The sequence below is a fragment of the Erpetoichthys calabaricus genome, chromosome 5 (genome assembly GCF_900747795.2).
Source record: "Erpetoichthys calabaricus chromosome 5, fErpCal1.3, whole genome shotgun sequence".
Lineage (NCBI taxonomy): Eukaryota > Metazoa > Chordata > Cladistia > Polypteriformes > Polypteridae > Erpetoichthys > Erpetoichthys calabaricus.
Window position 1 is genome coordinate 144174139 of NC_041398.2, and position 22708 is coordinate 144196846.

A 22708-nucleotide genomic window follows, 5' to 3' on the forward strand; every position below is an offset into this window, starting at 1 on the left:
AATCTTTTAAACAAACTGAACGAAAGAATACTATACTATGACACGGATTCAATTCTTTATATTTCCAGAGCAAACGAGTGGGACCCAGAAACCGGTTGCTATTTAGGAGAATTGACGAGCGAGCTTCCAACAAATGAATACATCACAGAATTTGTAAGCAGTGGCCCGAAAAGTTATGCTTACAAGTTATCAAACGGTGAAACCTGTCTAAAAGTTAAAGGTATAACATTGAATGTTAAGAACTGTGAAAAGGTGAATTTTGAAAGCTTGAAAGAACTGGTTTTTGAGTATGCAGAAAATATAAATGGGTGTTCACAACATAAAAATATTAAAATCGAAGATATTGGCATTGTCAGGGTGAAACGCAACTGGCATATAGAAACCAGAAAAATAAAAAAAACACAGCAAGTTGTATATGACAAGCGTGTATTAACTAAACATTTCACGTCGTTACCTTTTGGCTATTGATACTGAGAAAAAAATAATAATAATAGTAAAATAAAATAATAATGGACATTCCTTTACAACACCCATTTTCCTGTATCTTAAGCGGGCCGAGCAACTGTGGGAAATCTTTTTTTGTGAAAACATTGTTAGAATCCGGGACGGAGATGATGTCACACAAACCTCAAAATATCCTGTATTGTTATTCCGTTTGGCAACCTCTCTATACAGAATTGATGAAAAAATTCAGATGTATAAAATTTGTCGAAGGTCTCCCGGACTCTCTAAATGACGACACGTTGTTGCCCCGTGCTAAGATAAACTTGGTGGTTGTCGATGACCTCATGCAATCTGCCTGTAAAAGTAATGAGTTGGAATTGGCATTCACAAAGTATGTTCATCATAGAAATCTGAGCGTAATCTATATTGTGCAGAATCTTTTTTGCCAGGGAAAACAGAGCCGTACTATAGCTTTAAATGCAAAATACATTGTTTTGTTTAAGAACCCCAGAGACAGGCAACAGATATCAATATTGGCCCGTCAGATGTACCCCAGAAGGTGGCGCTACTTCCTGGAAGCTTATGAGGATGCAACTAAGCTAGCCTTTGGCTTTCTACTGGTAGATTTAAATACTAATACGCCCGACGAGTTTCGTCTCAGGGCATCCATATACCCGTCGCAGCGCCCGGTGGCTTACGTGTTTAAAAACCCAAAGGATAAAAAAATGTGATTTTAGTGGCCCCTGTGTCATTTTATAAAAGACATCTTCCCGAACACCATGTCCTCCAGGATTAAACGAAATTTACAACTCATGCGATTGCTTATAAAGGCAAAACCAAAGCAGAGAAAGTCCATTTTGTGTGCAGCTTCTGATGATTTAATTCTGGCTATTTGTGAAATTGCGCTAAATGCAATTAAGGGTAGCCTACCATTAAATTCCAGACAGATCGGCATTCTTAAAAAGAAACGCATTATTATAAAAAATCTGAGCAATAAAAAAGTTGCCATTAAACGAAAGAAAAGTATTATAAATCAGTCTGGTGGATTTATCGGCCAACTACTTGGCATAGCGATTCCTTTACTCACCGGTCTAATTGCAAATCGGTAAAAATGGAGCACGCTGAGAAAATGTACCTTGTACCAGAAAAACAACTGGAGCAGATCAAAACATATGCCGGTGAAGAAACAGATATGACAAAAAACACTATGCAAACGCTTGACCATGAGATGAGAAGTATTTTACAAAATAGTGCCCTATCACCGAATGAAAAACTGGAACTGTATTTTCACACTTTGCAGCGCTATCTGAGTCTATTGAGACAACGGGAATCACAGAAGTCTACATTGACTCTCATCCTACCAGAAACTGAAGCGCCACACCAGACCCCTGCATTGCAACCGACCACAGACAGGGTTGATGTTGTCATAAGAGACGTTTTGGATGCCGTCTCTCAGAGACACCGTAAAAATACGGAAATGCTAATTCGGAAAATGACACAAAACTCGACCACAACGTCCTGGAATGAAAGAGGAGAATTTTTATATAAAGGCACACCCGTTATTGGCACAAATATGATTGATCTGATCAAGTTCGCCACGCAGACAGGGACACTAAATAAGAGTGGAAAACCAAAAGGTTGGGATTTATTCTTTAACGCTATGGCCGAAATTAACGTGCCCGGGTCCATTTTTCCGAACTTGGGTGTTCGGGCTTTATTTCAAGAGATTAAAAATGACCCCAATGCGCTTCAAGCCAGCCGTAAACAGCTTCGTCCTCCTGTATCACATGATTTTCCAACAAGGCCGGACAGGGCCTCGGCCTCTGTAGCTGAAACACCCAGGCTGGTTAGGCAGATCAGAAAACGCCCAGTCTTTAGAAAAAGTCAACTATTAAAAAAACACACATGGCTCACAGTATGAATAAAAGTGTTTTAAAAATAAATGTAGAAAAATAGTGTTTTAATATGGCTGTTTATTAGTATGTACTATTGCTATTATTGTTATTATCATTTTAGATCATTTTGTTTGTTTGATTGTATCATGAAGCTGTGAAAATACTTTTACACCCTGTGTTAAGGCTTTGAAAAAATAAGTAAGCTGCATATATTATATACAGTTTATTAGTGTGTATTATCACTATTATTTTCATTTAGATGATTTCGTTTGTTTGATTGTATCATGATTCTGTTAACTGTGTGAAAAATGCTTTTACACTGTGTGTTATTACCATGTGAACATTTAAAAATAAATAAAATATATATATATATATAAACAGTCCCTTTTTTTTTTTTTTTATCTGTCTGATTATTGGATTATTCACTATAATGACCACAGACACGTTTTATGTTGGTTAATATCTCATTTATTTATTTATTTTCAAATAAGGGGATACAGATAGTTGCAACATCTTTTTTTTTTTTTCTGCATATAATATTTTGCATATAATATTCAGCAAAAGCAAACACACGACTGACTTATTTCTGATTTCTGGGTAAACATATCCAGTTTCATGTTTTCAGTTTGTCCCTTTTTTATTTGATGAAAATATCTAACAACCATCTGGTCATTTAGACGAACATCTCCTGGGTACAAGTCCAATATTTGGTTCATGGTAAGTCCTTTGCTTTTTTGATTCAGATAAAAAACACAGTGGTGACCACAACTGGTTGAGAAAAACTCCTGTAACTGAATACTGTTATAAGTGATGCATTTAGCATTAATCTTCAAAAATTTCATAATAACTTTGGGAAATATTTCAGAATCTGGGGGGATTCCATACGAGTCAAAAAATTCAGCTTTTCCATGATTTGCAAGGTAAATGGCAATCCAGTGCTTTCCGGGTTTATCATGGGGATCTGTGTTTACGATCATAAACAGAGGTCTGGCAACCAACTTCTCCATGGGCAGTTGATCTGAAGGGAATACATCCAGAAAATGGATGCGTGTCAGCGGCCCAGATGTAAGGGCGGTCCTGAGCTGCACAGTGTCCGGAGGCTGCATGTCTGAACATGTCTACGGCTTAACTGTAGTCGTAAATAACTTGCCGACGCATGTTAATTTCAATGATGTTGTCAAAAACTGCATACACAATCATATTCACTGTATCTTGCAGCGGTTGAGCAAATCTTATTTCGGCCCTGAGGTTGCCTGTTTTGATGAGTGAATAGTGTCCTTTTGATTCCATATCAGGGCTTAGGTTGAATGCAAAAAGTGAATAGCCTTTAGCAAACTCTTCACGATCAACTAACAGGGCCTTATCTTTCATCCTCTTGTCAGCGGTCTCCACCAGTTGAAAATATTCTCTGACACAGTGTCCATTAGCAAAATCAGGCTGCAGAGGCTTGCTGGGTATCTGCTCTCCATCCAGGTAAAGAGCCATGAAGTTGATGTTGTTATGTTTAAAATTAAAGGGGTTGTGTGTAAAGTTGCCACTGAAAGCTGCATTGTCAACAAATCCCAAAACAACCAATTTGGGCAGCTGTCCCAGAAACAGGTTTTCCTGGTTGCAGACACGACTCCCAGTAGGTATGCTGAACACTTTCATTTGAACCCGGTCGATTGGGTATTTTGCGTTGCTGGTTATCAAGGCCTCAGCATGACCCAGTCTGACTGCCGGGTTGACTTGAACTCTTTTCACAAATAATGATGCTGATAATATGCTGACCTTAAATTCATCACCATTGCTCATCAGACAAAAGTCATCCTTATTTCGCACCAACTTTAGTTTTACATCAACCCCATTAATTAATAATTTCTCTTGAAAGAAGAGATCTGCATGGATGTGACCCAATAAATCAACCCTGTGGCTTCTGGACGTGTAAGCAGCCCTTTTATTGAACCCCAAATTTGTGCCATCCAGTGCAGTGGCTTCGTGGTGACCGGGTGTGTCTTTATAGAACAGGCCAGCTGAAAATTGTGTTTTCAGGGTCTCGTCTCCGTAATTTAGTACGGTTTCGATAAACGCTCGATATGGGTAACAGTTATTGCTCTGGCTGATCAATCTGTCCCCGATGGTGATGTCCACCTGACTGAACAAAGAAGCAATCGGGTAGTTTACAAGGGCAACACGTGAATCGGCGGCCAGAGTTGTTCCATCATTTTTATGTATTTTACAGCTTAAGTAGAGGAGTGTGTTGTTGAGGTCCAGGTATTGATCATTTCCGGCAATGGAAAACTCAAGTGGGGCATTTTCTGACAATGCTGTGAGAGGCGGCACTTCGGCATAGTAGCTTTTTTCAATGCTGGTTTGTGTTGGTGACAGCTGAAATATGTCCAGTTCCAATTTTGCACATTCATCTGATGCACAGTGTACAAAAGCCATGTTTAGAATATATCACTAGAATTTTGCTTAGTTCTGGATCTTCTCTTGGTTGACTTTCTTTTTTTAGCAGAGTGTCGAGCTTTTTTCCTCTTTGCTGTCTTCCTGGGCCGTGCAGGTGGCCCGAGCAGTGCTAGATGGGGTGTGTGTCTTTTTCTTTTAACACCTCTCTTTATAACAATCATACCAGAACCTTCTTGTTGGGGTGTTGCAACTTTATTCATTACAGTACCTGCCACGTGACTCATGACATCATTAGCAATGCTTTTCGCTGCTGACTTGACATGAGGTTTAGCAATTTCTAGCCCTCGCCTAAACAGAGGCACTGCTTTTCTGAAGAGAGCTTTAAAAATACCACCAATACCACCACCGTACTGGACAGGGAGACCATGAAACCCTGGTAGACCACTGCCAGCTTGTATCTTGTAATAAGATGCGTAGGTGCGTGGATCTCCATAGTTTTTTGTTACAAGCATGTTTAAAAATTGATAGATCTTGCTGGACGAAAATGCAACTTGATTATTACTTTACCATACTGGAACGGAACTGGTTTATTCTGGTCCGTCTTCATTTCAATCCTTATAGTATTGAAGCTTTGCACGGCGAGTGGTAGGTAGTGTGGCCTTTCAAAAAATATGGTGACATTTGCACCGTCTTCACCTTTTATGTTTACACATCTCAGTAATGGCGCATGCGTATCTCCAACAAGTTGTGGTTCGATAATATCTGTATACACGAACATGGTGGAAAAACCACCTGTGATATCTGCCGAGTTGGGTGACTTGTGAGACGGCTTATCATGATCAAACCCGAGAATGTAAGACAGCTCCCCGGACACTTGGAGCAAAATGCTTTTATCACTAATCAGGTGAACGGTTCTACTGGCAGGATTGTATTTAAGTATTGCCTTAGGTGATGACGGGTTGGTATCAATGACATGATTCATTTCCGACAACAATGCTTCAATATTCCTGAAATAGCTTTTGTTTAAAGTGTATGTCCATTTTGTTGATCTTGTTTCCTCATTCATTAGCGTAAATTGTGTTGGTTGAGTGATGGAATTGAACGTTTTTGGGTATGTCAGTTCCACCAATGCCACTTCCCAGTCTCTGGACAGTTCTATTGTCTTGGCTAGCTGGACGGTGAATGATGCTATCGTGTTGTTGGGAAAAGTCCTGGCCGATGAATTACTCGGCAGGGTCACATAAAAGCCATTTCTGAATGTAGACATTTTTTTTTTTTTTTCTTGCTTTCTCAACTCCTTATGTCTTTCACTTCTGAAGCCTTGACCCAACTGTTAAATTTCTTGTCCCAGCCAAGCCATTTTACCAATACATGCTTGTTTCTACCACGCCCACGACTGGCTAGAATTTTCTGGATGCGGTACACCTGGTTAGCATCGGGATTTATTTTTTGTAACTCTTCTGCATAAAACGTCCCTTGAATTTCATCACCTGCGTAATCTTTTAGTTTGTAGACAGGTTTGATCCGTTTTAAACAGTCCACGATAATAAATATTTCATCTGTAAACGACTGTTCATAGCCTTTTTCGAATACACCTTTTAATTTTGAAACACGGACATGATCCCCTATTTTCAAAGTGCACGGTGTAGATTTTCTTTGCCCTGACTTGCCATAGACTGTTTTCCAAACACTCAGAGCATTTTCTGGAGTCACATCTACAGGGCTTGTTTTAATCGTGGTGTGAAAACTGTGGTTATAACTCTGCAGAAAGTCTGACAGGACATCTATATACCGAAAAGTATTGGCATATGTAAAATATTTCCACATTTTGGACTTTAAGGTTCTATTGAACCGTTCTACTATGCTGGCCTTTACATCGCTGTTCGTGACAAAATGTACAATATTGTTCTGTTTGAGTAGTTTTTGGACCAATGTGTTATGAAATTCTTTGCCTTGATCTGGCTGTAGCTTGTTAGGAACTCGACCCTGTCTAAAGATCAAACTAAAACCCCGAGAAACTTCTTTCCCTGTCTTGGCCTTTAATGGCACAGCCCAAGCATATTTTGACAGCACATCGATACACGTGAGGATAAATTTATATCCATCATTGAATCTTGAGTAATAAGACATCTCTACCAAATCGGCTTGCCACTGGTCATCGACCGTTGAAACAATGGTTCTGTTTCTCTTGAACCTCAGCCGTGCTGGTTTGTGCACGCTGTAAGTGTATTGCCCACTCATCCATTCCAGCACATTTTTTCGCTTAACATTTTTCCGACGACTTGATACATTTCTCAAGAAGCTGTTAATACCACCGAAACTGCCAGGCTCCTTGGGTGTGTAATAGAGCCTCTCTAAAGTTTTCCTTTCCATCCTCTTGCAGGGGGTCTGTCACTCAAGCTCTCTGTAATCTCTGTACACACCCGGGCGCTGTAAGCAGATAAGAGCAGGCTCACTCAAGCTCTCTGTACTCTCTGTACACACCCTGGCGCTGTGCGCAGCCACGAGCAGGATGCCTGCTCCGCCCCAAAATCACTGACTTACCTTTTGACGCCTTACAGGGGCCCGAAGCGCCGGCTCGGATCACAATGATGAACAGACCCAGTTTTTAGGATCAAGGCTAAGAGCAGCCAACCATTTTTCCTTACGCACGACTGACAAAAGGGCTGGTGCCGGTCAAACAGCGCACCCGACAACAGGCAGAGATCAGAGCGCAGGGAAACACCCAAATTAACTCAGGTGGCATACGGTGGGTACCGGAAATGCCAAGGGGGGCGGGACAAACACCTGTCAAAAAGGTATGATGTATAAAAGTGACGCTCCTTTACTACTGACCCCCGTGACCCTGTGTTCGGATTCAGCGGGTTGGAAAATGGATGGATGGATGGATGGATGGAACAAACTCTATCTTACATTATCTTCTGCAACCAAAAATACTAATCCTTTATATAAATTGTATTGACTGTAATCGTATGATAACGTTATTTAGAATACAAAAGGTGACCTGCGAGTACGGCTTAAGGAATATCTTTACTCTCAACGTATTGGGACTCCCATAAAGCAGGTGATTCTGTGGATTTTCCGGCGCCCTACGTTGTCATTTAAATATCATTAAAAAAGCTCTTTGAATCTAACTGGTAAAGGATTTCACGTGTTGTCTGTCACCAAATTGTCTTTTCGCCGAGTTGTGTGTCTCCCAGTTGCCCCTGAACGTAGCAGAACACTTTAACTCTTGGTGGTCATAATCAGCAAAGCTGGTGGGTCTGTGAGAATTGGGATATGGAGTATTAATGTTTTTTTCGTTATTGAAAGGCCAGCCTTTAAAATAAGTTTAGGTTGATTTGACAGTCCTCAAGAATCACTAAGCTTATTGTCCATTATGTAATGAAGAATTTCGCAAGCTGAAAGATTCCTGAACTAAAGCTTCTGCTTTTCCATATGTTGGTTGAGACTCAGGGTGCACTGAATTTTTGGCCAATGCAAATATTTGGTACATCCAATATTTACTAAAAAGGCTTTTTTTTTTATTTTATTTTTTTATTTTTTTTTTATAACTAATATGTGATGCTGTTTCTGTTCCATTCGTGCACTGGTTATAAATGGCACATTTTGTTCAACCTTGCATTGCATTGTGAAACAGATCTTTAAAGAACTGTACTGGCTAGTTTGTAAGAAGGAATGCCAGCCATAGTGCCAAACAGGGAGAAATTGCAACAGTTTTACAAAAATAAATGTTGTGCTTAATAAACAGCTGGATTTGTATGACTTGCCAGCCAGTGGACACAGCATCCCAACAAGATGATTTTCCTCACAAGCTTTCACATTATGAACTACCTCGTCTTTGGTACGCATTACATAAAATATGCCGAAGTTTAAAAATTCCAGATCATCAGAAGAACACAAACAGTTTCTTAATGGCTCAGTGCAAGATCTTCAAATTTATAAAACCACAAAATTAAAAGGAGTAGTCATTTTATCCAAGGTTCACTAGTCCTATGCTGGTTTAAACTGTTGTTTTTTTATTTATCAAAATGAAAGGAAGTGCACATTCAGTGATAGTTATATACTGTAAGGTATTATTAAACATTTACAAATCTGTATACAATATGCTACAAAGAATTTTAGTTTCTTTCCCATACTCGTCTTCCTCCTTTTTCTTTTACCTTCAGTTTAGATCTGTCCTTGGGGCATATGGAATTTGTCTTTTTTTTTATTATTATTTATTTTATTTTTTTCCTCTTACCAATCCAACTTTTATACAATTTCGCTACCTCTTCATCTTGTTACGTTAATCCTGCTTCTGCTACGTATGGCTTCCTATGTGATCCTGGCATTGTGCCCTTTTCCATAATATGGAATTAGGCTTTAAACCTTTTTCCATATACTGCTTTGTGTGGGCATATTTTATAAAGGGTTCTCCACACGTTTTGTGACCCCCCGCTCCAGTAGCTTCATTCTATCTATCTGCCTTTTCTTATGCTGGTACTATTTTGGGAGTAATCTTCCCTTGTTCTCTACAATTATGGTTGTTTATAGATTTTTCTACCTTCTTCTTTCCTATCTTTTATCTCCTTCTAGTCAGTTGCTGCCTAAATCTGCCAGAGCTATCTTCAACACCAGTAAATAGTTCTTCTGCCATCATAATTTAAAACTGGGAGTTTTCTTGGTTAAGGGCTACAATGACAATGGAATGTCCCATGTTTAATACACCATGCCTAACTCTGCTAGTTTATTTGTCTAATTTTTTGTGTCTTGTTAGTCTGTATTTCTCTCTCTCTTGTTACCTTGTACCTTCTTGCTATTAAATATAATAAAGCTGTAATTATAACTCATGTGGACTCTTCTTCTTGAACTTTTTTTTCATTTTTCAAAGTTCAGATCTAGCATTCAGAGATTTTTTTTAAGTATTCTGTAGCTGTATATAACCAATATAAGTAATTTCTGCATTTCCCTAAATGAATAGGTGAAATCTTGAATTTTTAAAATATGATAATCACATTTTTTGGTCAGTTTTATCCCTTTCAATGTCTTTCTACAGTTACTTAGATTAGCAGAGCTTCTGATTTACTAAAGACATGCTCATGTAAATGTATAGCACCATTAGCATAGGTAATACATTTTCATGCTTTTCATCCTCTATTTTTATACCTAACCTTTTCAACTCAAGTCAACATCAGAGATTGCAACTTTGTAATTTAGCAGCAATGAAGCAAAGCTCAAGAACTAGATCTAATAACACAAAATAAGCTTTCTAATGTTGGACTGAACCAAAGTAAAATTAATTAAATTTAGATTTATTAAAAGCTGTTCTATAACATAGTGGTAATTTACATCTAATAAGAATGTTACCTTATTTATTTATTTATTTATTTTGTTGAGGCATCCTAATGTTTCTTTTCAACTTTATACTGCATTAGTAACTTCTACCCAGGTATCCATATATTGTTAACCTTCTTATCCCAGTTTAGGGTAATAGAGGTCCAGAGTCTATCTTGGCAACATTGGATACAATGAGGGAACCAGCCCAGGACAGGGCAGTTAAGCATCCTAAGACACACTATCTATCATAAAGATGACTTACGAACATTGAGATAAAACAGATGTTTAAGAGTAGTTCCAAACAGTTACATGATAAGGAGCAACACTCCTTATAAGTTACATAATAAGGAGCAACACAGTGAATTTCCCATTGGGATTAATAAAGTATCAATCTATCTAATCTATAATAAGCCATAAAATGCTTTTGCTAAGCTTTGTAATGGTTCAAAAAGCAGTGCACTTTCCTATCATATTTCATTTATGAAAGAAGAATTCAGAGGTATGTGTTGCGGACTTCAACCTAATAGTGCAAACCACAAAAAAACTTGCAAACGTTTCTGCCTGTTCCTCACACCCTAAATAGAAGTTATTCAGTTTTTTTCTGGAGAGCCATACAGCCAGTCTCTTAATATATAAATCAATAAACAATTAGTGTAAAATGTATTGAAGAGGCTACTTTTATGTCTGTTAATGTTTAACTGTCTCTGCAGTCTGGGTGAAGGTTCTATTACATCAATTTTTTTTCTTTAAGATAATCTAACTTGTCTCAAAAAATAAATATTTAATAGAAATGCATTCCATTCCTTTGACAGGCTTCTTTTCAGCTACATGTCAACATGTTTCTTAACAAAGTGAACTCTGTTCTGATAAATAGACACTTGAGCAAATTTTTAGTACTGCATTGGATAACTGAGCTTGTTGTGTACAAATAGACCACTAATGCAAAGCCCATTAGCAATTGAGTATACTCTTTTATATACTAAACTGTTAAAGTGCAGTTTTACTGAATTTAAATAAATCCTTCCATTTTTTAAGGTGCTAATCCAGTTCAGAGTTGCAGGGAGTGATTTTGCTGCAAACCAAATAGCTTTTTGCATTCTGTATTACTAATAACTGTTTTTGACTTATTGTATCCACAAACTTGCATTTCAACGTACAGACAGATTCCATTCAGAAAGTAGTCAGATTGTGTTCATGTTTACCTAAAATCTGTTGAAATCATGAATCCATCTCAGCTGTTTTCCTATATAATTACCTTTGAATTATGTAGGGAAAAAATCCAATCCACATCCAATTCCTAATTCCACTTATTTCACTCCAAAATTGTGGGGCAGAGCATATCCTTACAGCATTGGGTATAAGTTGAGAAGTACAGTAAATCCTGGGTGTGGTTTCAGTTCATCCCAGGGCTCACTCACCCGCATGTAAACTAATAGAGGGCAAAATTGGAATTACCAGTTAAACTAATTGTGCTGTGAGACACAGAAAGAATGTACAAAATCATACAGGTGATAATCGGGAGCAGGATTCCAGGCCTGGATGCTGGATTCATGAGGCAGTATCAAGTCACAATTTCACCATTGTACTGATCTATGAATGCATGAACAGGATATAATGTAAACAAAATGGGATGAATTCTGTTCTTGGGCAATTCTTGCTACATTAATATCCACATTAAATATAAAATGGTGAAGTGCCTTAAGCATTAATTAAACTAAACAATTCAGATTAAATTGTGTAAAAAACATGTTTAAGAGGTATACTATATGTTGATGGTTTAGATTTTTCTTAACATTGCCCTAGCTGGAACAAATTATAAGGTGCGCAAAAGATCATTTCTTGGGGTGGTAGGGAAAATACTATACAGTAATACCAACTGTTAGAATTTGGATTTAATACAGAATTTCATTCTCTTTTTGCAATAAAGATTTGTGCACTTGTGCTTTTTACAAGATTAAGATTAGGATTCCACCAGAGAACAATCTATAGCAGCTTTAATTCCTGTACTTGAACCCTTGTTTGAAAGGAGTTGAGTGTCCTCTGAATGGAGTTTGCATGCTGTACATAGATAAATATAGGCTTCTTCATAGGACCTCAGTTTTTTTCCTAATACAATATAGCCCAAAGACTCACTGTTGCAGTATGTTGTTTGGAATCTGTAAACTGGCCCAATATGTTTGTGTACATTGCGGTAATGGATTGATACATCATCAATTGCTGATTATTTTATTATGCCCATTGCTGCCTTGGTAGATTCAATATTTCTCCAGTCCTGAAATGGGAGTAAACCAGTGATGTATATTTTAAATTTGAATTGTACTGTATTCAGTTCAGCAGTCCTTTCTAACATTATCAATATAGTAGGCTTAATTTTGTAGTGTCAGATAGTGTGGTGTAGTGATTAAGGCTTTAGACTTAATAGGAAATGATTTTTGATGTATGGGGCAGACCTACCACGTGGTAGGAAGCCTTTCTATCAACATTTGGAGGTGCACAATAACAGAAAAGTTTCTTGCTAGACAAGAGTGTACCTCTTCCATCCCCACATCTGGTTTCCCTTCAAGAGTGTAGATTATGCTATAGTGCCTGAAGAGTCCGGAATGACCAAGCCAGTATTTGAAGATGTCTTTCTGATTCCTTTATCTTAATAACCAATGTAATGATAAAAACAGAAACTAATAAAATTGTAGTAGACAATATTTTCAGACAGAAACTGAATCTATAATAGATTAACATAATGAGAGGTTGATATAAAGTCTAAACAGAGAAGAAGTTAAACACTGAAGACATTAGCAATTGTAAAATGCCTATGGGTGGTTGTTGGCTTTCTCCCAACTTTAACAAAGAAATGTGCTTTTTTTTCTTTCTAATTTTCATAAGTGTATTCTAGTTCTGTACCATCTTTGTCCTATCTCTGTTCCCCAAGTCAACAATTACTGGCTCCTAACTCCATCCAGTGGAATGATGGATGGATAAAATTTACTATTTTATCAGATTGGAAATGGTGAGAATAAAGGTAGCAGCACATATTTCATGATTTTGAACAACAGTGTTTATTTTCAATATAAAAGCTCCTGGTCTTCAACCATTCTGATGCCTATAAGTAAATATGATGTGTAATGTTCTACGTGACTTGATTTCCCACCAAATATCCCACCCGCCTCCTACTTAGCTTATATAAAAACATTCTAGCAGTGTGGTGGAATGGATGGTGCTGTAGTTTCAAAGATCCAGCTTTGTAGGTTTGAGTTACATGTGGGGCTTCCGTCTGTGTGGAGTTTGCATATTTTCCCCATGTCTGTTTCAGTTTATGTTAATAATCAGATTAATGTATTGCTTACAAAACATTTATCTAAATCAGTTCTGGTCTTGAATCCAGTAGAGCTCATTGAATCAATTATGAATGTGTTCAATGGCAACTGAAGGATTTATGTAATGTATCCATCTCCTGAGTGTGTTTTTGTACTCCGTTTAATGTTCACTTGTAACTAATCCAAAGCTAAGGCAGTGTAACCGGAAATTACAATTATGTGGTAAAGATAAGAAAAACCTTGTTCCTTGTTACTTATCAAAGAGAGGGTATTAAATAGAATAGTCTTGCATGTGAATTTTTTTAGCTAGGTCTGATTGCAGCCAAGTGTTGTGTCATGTAGTCACAAAAAACAGTCACAAAAGACAAAAAAAAAAAATGTTTTGACTGTATTCACTGAAATTAATAAGACAAAAGGGTGGTTATTAATGCCTCATGGATTTGTTATCCTGGGTTCAAATCCTACACCTGGTTGTTGTCTTTGCAGGCTTTTCTGTGAGTAGTCTGGTTTTTCTCCCACATTCATAGGTTAATTTGAATTCAAAATGTGCACCCCATGTGTGAGTGAGCCCAGTAAGGACAAGTACTTTGTTTAAGATTTGTTCCTGCCTTATGCATGATACTACTGAGATGCATTTTGTCCCCGCTACAACATTGAATTGGATTAAACAAATTTGGGAATAATTTCTTATGTGAAGCGAGATGAAAGAGCTCCATGCTTCTAAATTTTGCAGCCTGTTTCAGAATTAACCTTAACCTTAATTAGTTGCGTCATTTAATCTATAATGAACAGTCTTATCAGTTATTTTATTACTTTTTTGTTAGTTAATTGCAGGTCACTTTTGGTTTGGTTTACAAATAAAATTAGATACTCAAAATATGCAGCTGTTCCATTTTTAGGTTAGTTAAGAACTAAAATGTGTTTAAAAATGAGAACTGAAAGTATTATTTGTGTGTATTGTGAGGTCAAAGTATAAGTTTTACATTTTAACTCCCTTCATGTGAAATTATGAGAAATGGGATGCACATAAAACATGCCCATGCATGACTCATAAGATTTTATAGTGATTTTTTTTCTATTGGAACTGGGACAATATTTTTGTAAGTTATGAACATTTTTTTTCTACACTGTTTTACGGTTTCAGTTGCATGCTTACATATATAAAATAAGTTGAGGATTTTCATTTATTTGCATGCCGATCACCACCTAACCTCAATTATAACACATTTTCTATGTGTAAACAGGCAAACAGTTTTCTTAATTCTTTTCTGCCTTAAGTGATTTATTTGTTTCTTGAATTAAACAAGTATTAAACAAACATAAAGGGAAATGTTTTCAATAAAGTCATTTAAATAAAGTATGGATTATATGTAATATTGAAGTTGCAGTATAGAAACCTTATGTAGTGTATGTACTGTATTGCCAGTGCACTGTGGCAGACTAGCAAATAGGCAGGTTGAAGGGAAGAAGGCAGGATGAAATCTGGAACCTTTGGCTGGAAGGCTTTTCAGGGATATTACAAGTCTCTCAGATGCTAGTATTGATACAAATTATGTCAGAATGGTGAGAATCATACATGTGCATTAATTTTTCATTCTTTTTTGTAGACACATCAGGACGATCTACTGGGTTCCTTCAGGCTATACCACAGAACAGACAGCAAGAAGGACCCACTAAATGTTTGCCTTTGTTTTTGAGTTTACATTAGTGAGTATTGCAGAATAGAGGCATAACTGTTTGGCAGAGTCAGACTTTTTCTCAGTTAACTGGCTTCATATCTAATACCTTAAGTAAAATTTACAGCACTACTCCAAATGATGTATAAAAAGAGCATAAAGTACAAGTCTAAAATTGTGAGGTAAATAAAGTGCAATCAGAGAAACAAAGCAAATTTAAATCTACAGGTATACATACTAATACCATTGTTTGGCAGACTATACCAATACTCTATTAACAGAATAGACTCTTACTGAGTGCCAACAAGAGATACTGTACATTTGAAAAGGAAACAGTAAAATCACATTTAATGCATTACAAAGAAAAATCCCTATGTTTTTTGTTTATTTATGGAATAACTGAGATTTGTTATTTTTTACTGTTCATTAAAATGAACAATAACACATGCTCATGTTAGTTGAGTTACTCTTAATAATTGTTTTTCATCAAGAAATTACAGGCTTACTGTAATTTATGACTAGTAAGTTACTATAAATATCTAACTTAACAATAGTGTATACACATATAGTTTGTTTTAACCTCACAAATGATATGTGGATTATATATACAGTAATCGATCACTCTTTATCCCAGTTTTGAGTACCTGCACATCTCTCACAATACAAGAGATGATGCAACCAGAGAGAATGGAACTACATATCCTTAGGCGGAGATGATGATTAGGGGACAGTGACAATATGAATTGAATAAGCACATGTTGTGTTTTGAATCTTTTTATTGTTGCTCATGTTTATTTTCATTATTGAAAGATAAATTGGTCCAATCATAATAAATAATAGTTGATTTTGAAGGATGGATTTCTCAGAATCAGATTTCATCACCTCTGAAAGATGAAAGGTTTGCATAAAATACACCCTTTCAGGTTAAAATTGCATATTTCCATTTCTTGTTTGCATGAAAAAACGAATAATTGACATTTGGGTGAATATTAATGTTTTAATCTTTTAGCAAGTGTTTTATCTTGTATTTAGTAATGCAATGAAGCTACTTACTTTTGCACTTTTCAGAGAACAGGTCAAGATACACCTCTTTAGTAAAAATTAAGTGACACTCTGCTGGTTTAGTAGACGGTCCATTTTAAACAAAATACTATTAATAGTAAGGCATTATGAAGGTGATGCCATATTGCTAGCTGTATACAATAGCCATGTTCACTCTTCTTTGAGTAATATTTAGGTGGTTAGCTCATCTGTGTTGCATTATTCAAAAATGCTTTGTCAAGATTATTTCATGTTGTGATTTTGAGCCATAACTGTGAAAATGAAGGAATGGATTTTAAACATATCATTGTGAAACTGATTCACATCCCAGTGCCAGTGAGGGTAGGTTTGGATGTAAGTATGCCCTGTAGTGGATTACTATCCAATCCAAGGATGGTTTCCTCCTTGCGCCCATTGCTGTTTTATTTTGGTTTCTTGAACATAGTGGATTCATAAAGTAGATGGGAGAAAAAATGTCTTTTTTCCTAATGTGATAGAATACCATAATATTTAATTTTGAAAGTTTTGCTGAATTAGCTGTAAAACAAATATGCTATTGATACTGCCAATACAAACATTACCTATGCCAATGCTATGGGTATTGCCAGGTATGTTGGAGATTTGATGTGTAACAGCTGGTGTGACTTTTCAGTGAATCAGGTGGCCTATTCTAATGCTTAGATTTTTTTTTCCTGCGAGTTCTGTACCTCCTCCCACTTGTTTACAGATCAGTGCTTATCATCATTTCATTTTGGTTAACTTCTTGTCTATGTGATACACAATCACTTGCCTTTTTCAGAAAAGAAAGCCACACTTTTTTAAGAAAAGTCATTTTACATTGATACATTATCAAAGACATGCAGGTAAAGTCTGGTGATCTACTAGTTTAGTTTAATCTTTGCTTCCTACTCAGGATTTAGATTCAGGTATGTTGCTTAGCATAATTGTTAAACATGAAAAACAAGTTCTTGTTCCAAATGCCTTTGTGGCAGCTCTTGCTGATTCATAGCACACACCCTGAACACTCCCTAAAGCTTTTAATAATCCATATGGGAAGGATACTGTGTGTTATGTAAACGGTTTTTAGTGTGCAAAGGGAGGTTTCAGAACTTTTAAACTTAAACAGCATTGGTTCACTGGATAGTGCAAACTGTGGCAGGGTTTTTCCTGGGTGGTATTTTCCAAATGTGTTTATTGTGCAATTTACTTTGAACAAGATGAAGACAATACCCACAATGTCTTTTCCTTGTGCTTTTGTGTGTGTGTCTGTGTATATGTCTGTATTTGATCATTTCTGTCTCTGTGATATGTATATTATATGGACATGTGCTAAAACATAACATAACATTCTCTTAAGCAACCCTGAAAGTGGTGCCAGTACGTCAGAAGATCTAATAACACAGAGCCAATATAAATTCACCATTTAGTCTATCCTGCACTTACAGTATTTTTTATGATGGTAATGACAGTCCTCACCCCCCCTCAAAATGTTTACTTTTTGTTGCCTAAAGCCTTTAAGTTACTTATTTTATTCATTAATCAGGTAGCAGCCTAAACTCTATTTTCAAACCCTGTTTAATTCAGCTGAATTAGAACTGTTACATAGCATAATCAATATCATATTATTTATTATTTATCAGAATTTTAATTCTGCTGTAATAATCTGCATTATTTATTAATGTAATAATTTGGATTTGTGCAGTTGTCAGTTTTGAAATCTGAATCAAGGTCTGACAAGCTACTGTTTAACTCAGGGGTGGGCAAACTACAGCCCGCGGACCGCATCCGGCCCGTTGGTCTTTTTAATCCGGCCCGCCAAAGATTGGTACAAAATTGCCCAAATCAGATCATATCATAATTATGACTGCATTCATTTGACCTTGTCCTGTAATGCCTGGCATTTCACCAGGTGGCGCATTAGGCGCAGTGATACATTGACTTGATTTTGCGGAGCCTGGGCTACTCTCTGTTATTACTCTGCTACTGCTCTGAACCCATCTGCAACAATGAGTGGGCCAAAGAAAAGAAAAGTCGACAGTGAGTGCCGAGTGTTTAATAAGGAATGGACAACTAAATACTTTTTCACTGAAGTCTGGTCAAAGGCTGTACGTCTTATTTGCCAAGAAACCGTTGCGTTTTTAAAGGAATACAACATCAGCCATCACTTTTCCACCAAGCATGGTAATTACGCTAACAACCAGTCAGCGCAAAAATGGACGGCTACCTCTCAGAGGTTGGCAGGTAGTTTGCAGGCTCAGCAAAACACCTTTATCCGACAAACTGCCATCCAAGAATCAAGCACGAAGGCAAGTTATGTGCTGGCATTCAAATTAGCAAAGACCAGCAAGCCTTTCTCCGAAGGGGAGTTTCTCAAAGAGTGCATGGTAGAGACAGCAGGTATCTTGTGTCCTGAGAGCAAGAACAAATTTGAAAAAATTAGCTTATCATGTAGGACAGTGACTTGCCGTGTTGAGCTAATTGACGAAGACTTAGCTAGCAAGTTAAACAAAAAAGCGGAGTCATTTACATTATATTCCGTGGCACTGGACAAAAGTAATGACATAAAGGACACCGCTCAGCTTTTAATTTTTATCGGAGGGATTAATGACAATTTTGAGATAACGGAGGAGTTTTTGGCCATGGAATCCCTGAAGGGGAAAACTCAGGGAGAGAACTTGTATGACAGCGTGTTGGGGGTCATAAATAGGCACAAGCTACCTTGGAGTACGCTCACCAACGTTATCACAGATGGATCGCCAAATCTGACTGGAAAAAAACGTTGGGTTACTCAAAAGAATCCAGGAGAGGGTGAAGGAGGACAACCCTGAGCAGGAGGTAATTTTCTTACACTGCCTAATCCACCAGGAAGCACTGTGTAAATCCGTATTGCAGCTTGACTACGTAGTGAAGCCAGTTGTAAAACTCGTTAACTTTATTCGAACGAGGGGACTTCAGCATCGTCAGTTTATTAAGTTTCTTGAAAAAATTGATGCTGATCACCAGGACTTGCTTTACCACTCCAATGTCCGCTGGTTAAGTTTGGGGAAAGTATGTCGACGAGTGTGGGAGCTCAAACAGGAGATTATCTCATTTTTGGAGCTACTTGAGAAAGCTGACAATTTTCCTGAGCTGAGTGACACAGATTGGCTTTGTGATTTAGCTTTTTCTGTGGACATACTGACGCACATGAATGAGCTGAATGTGAAGCTACAAGGGAAAGACCAGTTTGTGCATGAAATGTACACAAATGTCAGAGCCTTCAAAACCAAGCTAGCTTTATTCTCAAAGCAAATGTCAAACAACTCATTCGCTCATTTCCCCACACTGGCTACGCTGAAAGAGGCCCCTCGACTTGTGAAAAAATACAGGAAATCACTGGACGACCTGCATGGAGAATTCTGCCGTCGGTTCTGTGATTTTGGAAAAATTTATAAGTCATTTTAGCTGGTGTCATGTCCCTTCACACAGAATCCTGAAACGGCGCCACAGGAGTTGCAGTTGGAACTGTTTGATCTCCAATGTGACACCATCTTAAAGGAGAAGTTCAACTCTCTTAAACTGGATGAGTTTTATGCTTCATTAAGTGCAGCCAAATTTCGAAACATCCAGAAGATGGCACAGAGGATGCTGGCGCTGTTTGGCTCTACGTATGTGTGTGAACAGACTTTTAGTGTGATGAACACCAACAAAGCACCCCACAGATCCCAGTTGAGCAATGAACACCTCAGATCTGTTCTGAGAATTGCCACAACAAAACTCACACCAGACTTCGATGCACTGGCAAAAAAGGGTGATCAACAACACTGTTCCCACTAAACGTGAATGTAAATATTAACACTGTAATGCCTTTTTTATGTTTATGTTTGATATGTATGCATCTAGTGCTGGCCCGGCCCGTCTGTCAAATTTTAAAAGTCAATGTGGCCCCTGAGCCAAAAGGTTTGCCCACCCCTGGTTTAACCTGTCCAGTTTAGTTATTAGTCAAACTGTTTCATTTCTCTTTCTCATGATCAATCATTTTCATTTTACAGGTTTTTAGTCATCATGCCTGTTGAACGAATGCGAATGCGTCCTTGGCTAGAAGATCAAATAAATTCAAGCAAAATACCAGGCTTAAAATGGTTAAATAGGGTAAGTATATTTTTTAATTTCTTACTGCCAACTATCACCTACAAAATTTATTTGGTATCTTTTAGTTTTGTAAAATTGGACTAAATCTTTTTTATTCACATTTGTAAGCCACTGTGACCTTTATTTGTTGACTTTGGATACTGCATCCACACTCAACCACTTACTCTTGACAACAAGACATGAGTATTAACATACCAAAAATTCATATATTCTTTTCTGTGTTTGTTTGCTTATGCACTAAGCAAAGAGAAATGAATGGATCCAGTGATGCCAAAGTAGGCTTTGGCTTTTATGTGAGCGTGAAATGGATTAAGCTGGTTTGAGAATGTTTGTTCTATTTATAAAAATGTGTATTTGTGAATCATTATCCATATTCATCCACTTCATGATTAGCAAATGGTATATTCTTTTAAACGTTTTTGTATTGTTTCACCCAGTTTAGCCTACTATCCTACCACTCTGTGCTTTTCGTAGTAAGCTTCTATCTCAAATGGATGAATCTCATTAGTGTTCCTCTTCCCAGGGGAAAAGGTATATGTGACATTTTTGTTATATCGGTAACCCTTCATTCACCAACGATTCCAATTTTTAGCCTGTTAATAATATAGTTTCTTACTAAACACAAATGTTCACAATTCTGTTCCATATTAAACATGAAGAAATATTATAAAGTAAGAATTTGGCTTATGTTGCCAGTTAAAAGAAAAGATTTTACTTACACTTCATAGCACACACAAGTTACGTGGAATGAGGGAGAATGTGAATTTTGACCACTGAGGTTCTGAGGAAGAGAGGAAAGGTATTGGATATGAATGTCTGGAATTTGTGTTGAACAGAGCTTTCCAGTGATCAATTTCAAAAGACAGACTTGTTTGTTATTGATTATAAGGGCAATTTATGGCAAACCTCTAAGAAAGAGTTACCTGTCTAATTCCAAGTGTGGAGTGTTTGTTTGAGATGTTTTAACAAGATACTTTGATCATTTTATTCCTGCTGGATTGCCTCAACACATGCAGCAATAACATATTTCACTCCTTTGTTAAAGTCTCTGGAAATCCTGCAATTGAACCATTTTAAATATTGCTGCAGTTTGTAGGTCTGTGTATTGAATCCTCAGTTTATTAAAAGGAAACATAAGTGAAAATGGTGGTGGTTTTATGTATAAATATTTATATCAGCTTTTTTATGTAAGATTGCCATAAATCTACTGCTCTACTGCCTTTCCAGTTGTATTGGTGGCAGGGATATTATCAAACATGCTTTAACTAACCTTTGAAAGCCATCATCACAAATTTTATCATTACTCAGATTCTTTGATTTGCGTGCGTGCATGCGTGCGTGCGTGTGTGTGTGCGCGTGTGTGTGTGTGCAGGCAGATATTACGTCCTCCTGTTAGGTCACTGTGTTGTGTTTGTTTAAATGAGGCTGTTTTGTGGTTGACTTGAAAAAACATTGGATTATATTGGCTTCCCATGCTTCCCATCATTTCCTGAAAACCCCTTTGTAAATTGAATTTTCATAATGCAAACATCCAGTTAACATTAACTTAAATGGAAAAAAATGTAAGTGTTACCTGGTCCAAAAAATAACTCTGGTTTTGTTCGAATGGCAAAAAATACATGAAATTTAAAGAACTGGTTTAATACTAAACTTGGTCATCAAAACAAACCAAAAAAAGACATTTCCCTTCATTAAGTGCCCTTTAATAAAGCTGTTTACCTACACTTTATCTTTTGAAGTTTCACATTCAAAGGAATGGCCTTACAATTTTCTTTGGCTTTTCCAACTATTTCACTGTCTTTTTGGAGTCGTGATATTCAAGAAAATATACATTATTAAAATGCATGATAAGTTATGTGAACCATAGTATGTGAACACACAAGAAAACTTCGTTGCAGCTTGCTGATCCAGCTCCACCCCATTTGACAGGTTTCTGCAAGAATAGTCACTCAATACAGCATTGGCTGTATTACTTCTCGTTCTATCAGCTTTGGCCTCGCTCTTGCAAGTAGTGCGTTTTTCCCCAGCTCACCTTCTGACTCCATATTCTAAGGACCAGTTAGTACTAGTGGTCACTTTTTACACTGTCCTGGGGTTATTTCCTGAGATCAGGAATGTCCTTACAAATTTCTGAGGTTGTTTTCTTAAAGCTGCTACTCCTGGTCCCTTGCATCCTTGAGCGCCAGTTCCTATTTAAAGTCCAAGGACCACATGCCCACTTTCCTCTTGAAACTGTGCTTCATACCTATTTCACTTCTGATATGTCCTTGCCAGCCCAGCAACACGTTACACAGTATTTTTGGTGTATGGTCATCTTTAAAAATAGAGTGTGGGTTGGGCTACTGCTGCAGCCTTGAGACCTGCCATTTTGATTTTTAATCTGTGTGCAGAAAGTTTGGTTGTCTTTTTCTTTTTCATTTATAATCTGCATGTTTATAAAATGTATTGTCAAAGTACAAATCCCAGGTCTACACTTAGTGGTAGTAGCTTAGTTGAGGGCAGA

General features: G+C 37.2%; 2 protein-coding genes across 5 annotated transcripts in view; one reads left to right on the forward strand and one right to left on the reverse strand.

The window, feature by feature from the left end:
* Window positions 1–22708, forward strand: part of irf2b (interferon regulatory factor 2b) — a 131239-nt gene that overhangs the window by 51072 nt on the left and 57459 nt on the right. For 2 of the 4 annotated variants that reach the window (XM_028802121.2, XM_028802120.2), the window contains 2 exons: window positions 14965–15064; window positions 20106–20205. In XM_028802121.2, the coding sequence (XP_028657954.1) occupies window positions 20119–20205 (87 nt within the window). In that variant the 5' untranslated portion in view covers window positions 14965–15064; window positions 20106–20118. The remainder of the gene's footprint in view (window positions 1–14964; window positions 15065–20105; window positions 20206–22708) is intronic. The other 2 variants (XM_028802124.2, XM_028802122.2) reach the window with 1 other exon arrangement.
* On the reverse strand, window positions 3465–4766 carry LOC114652799 (uncharacterized protein F54H12.2-like). Its single transcript, XM_028803114.1, has one exon. The coding sequence runs from the start codon at window positions 4764–4766 to the stop codon at window positions 3465–3467; it is 1302 nt and encodes a 433-aa protein (XP_028658947.1).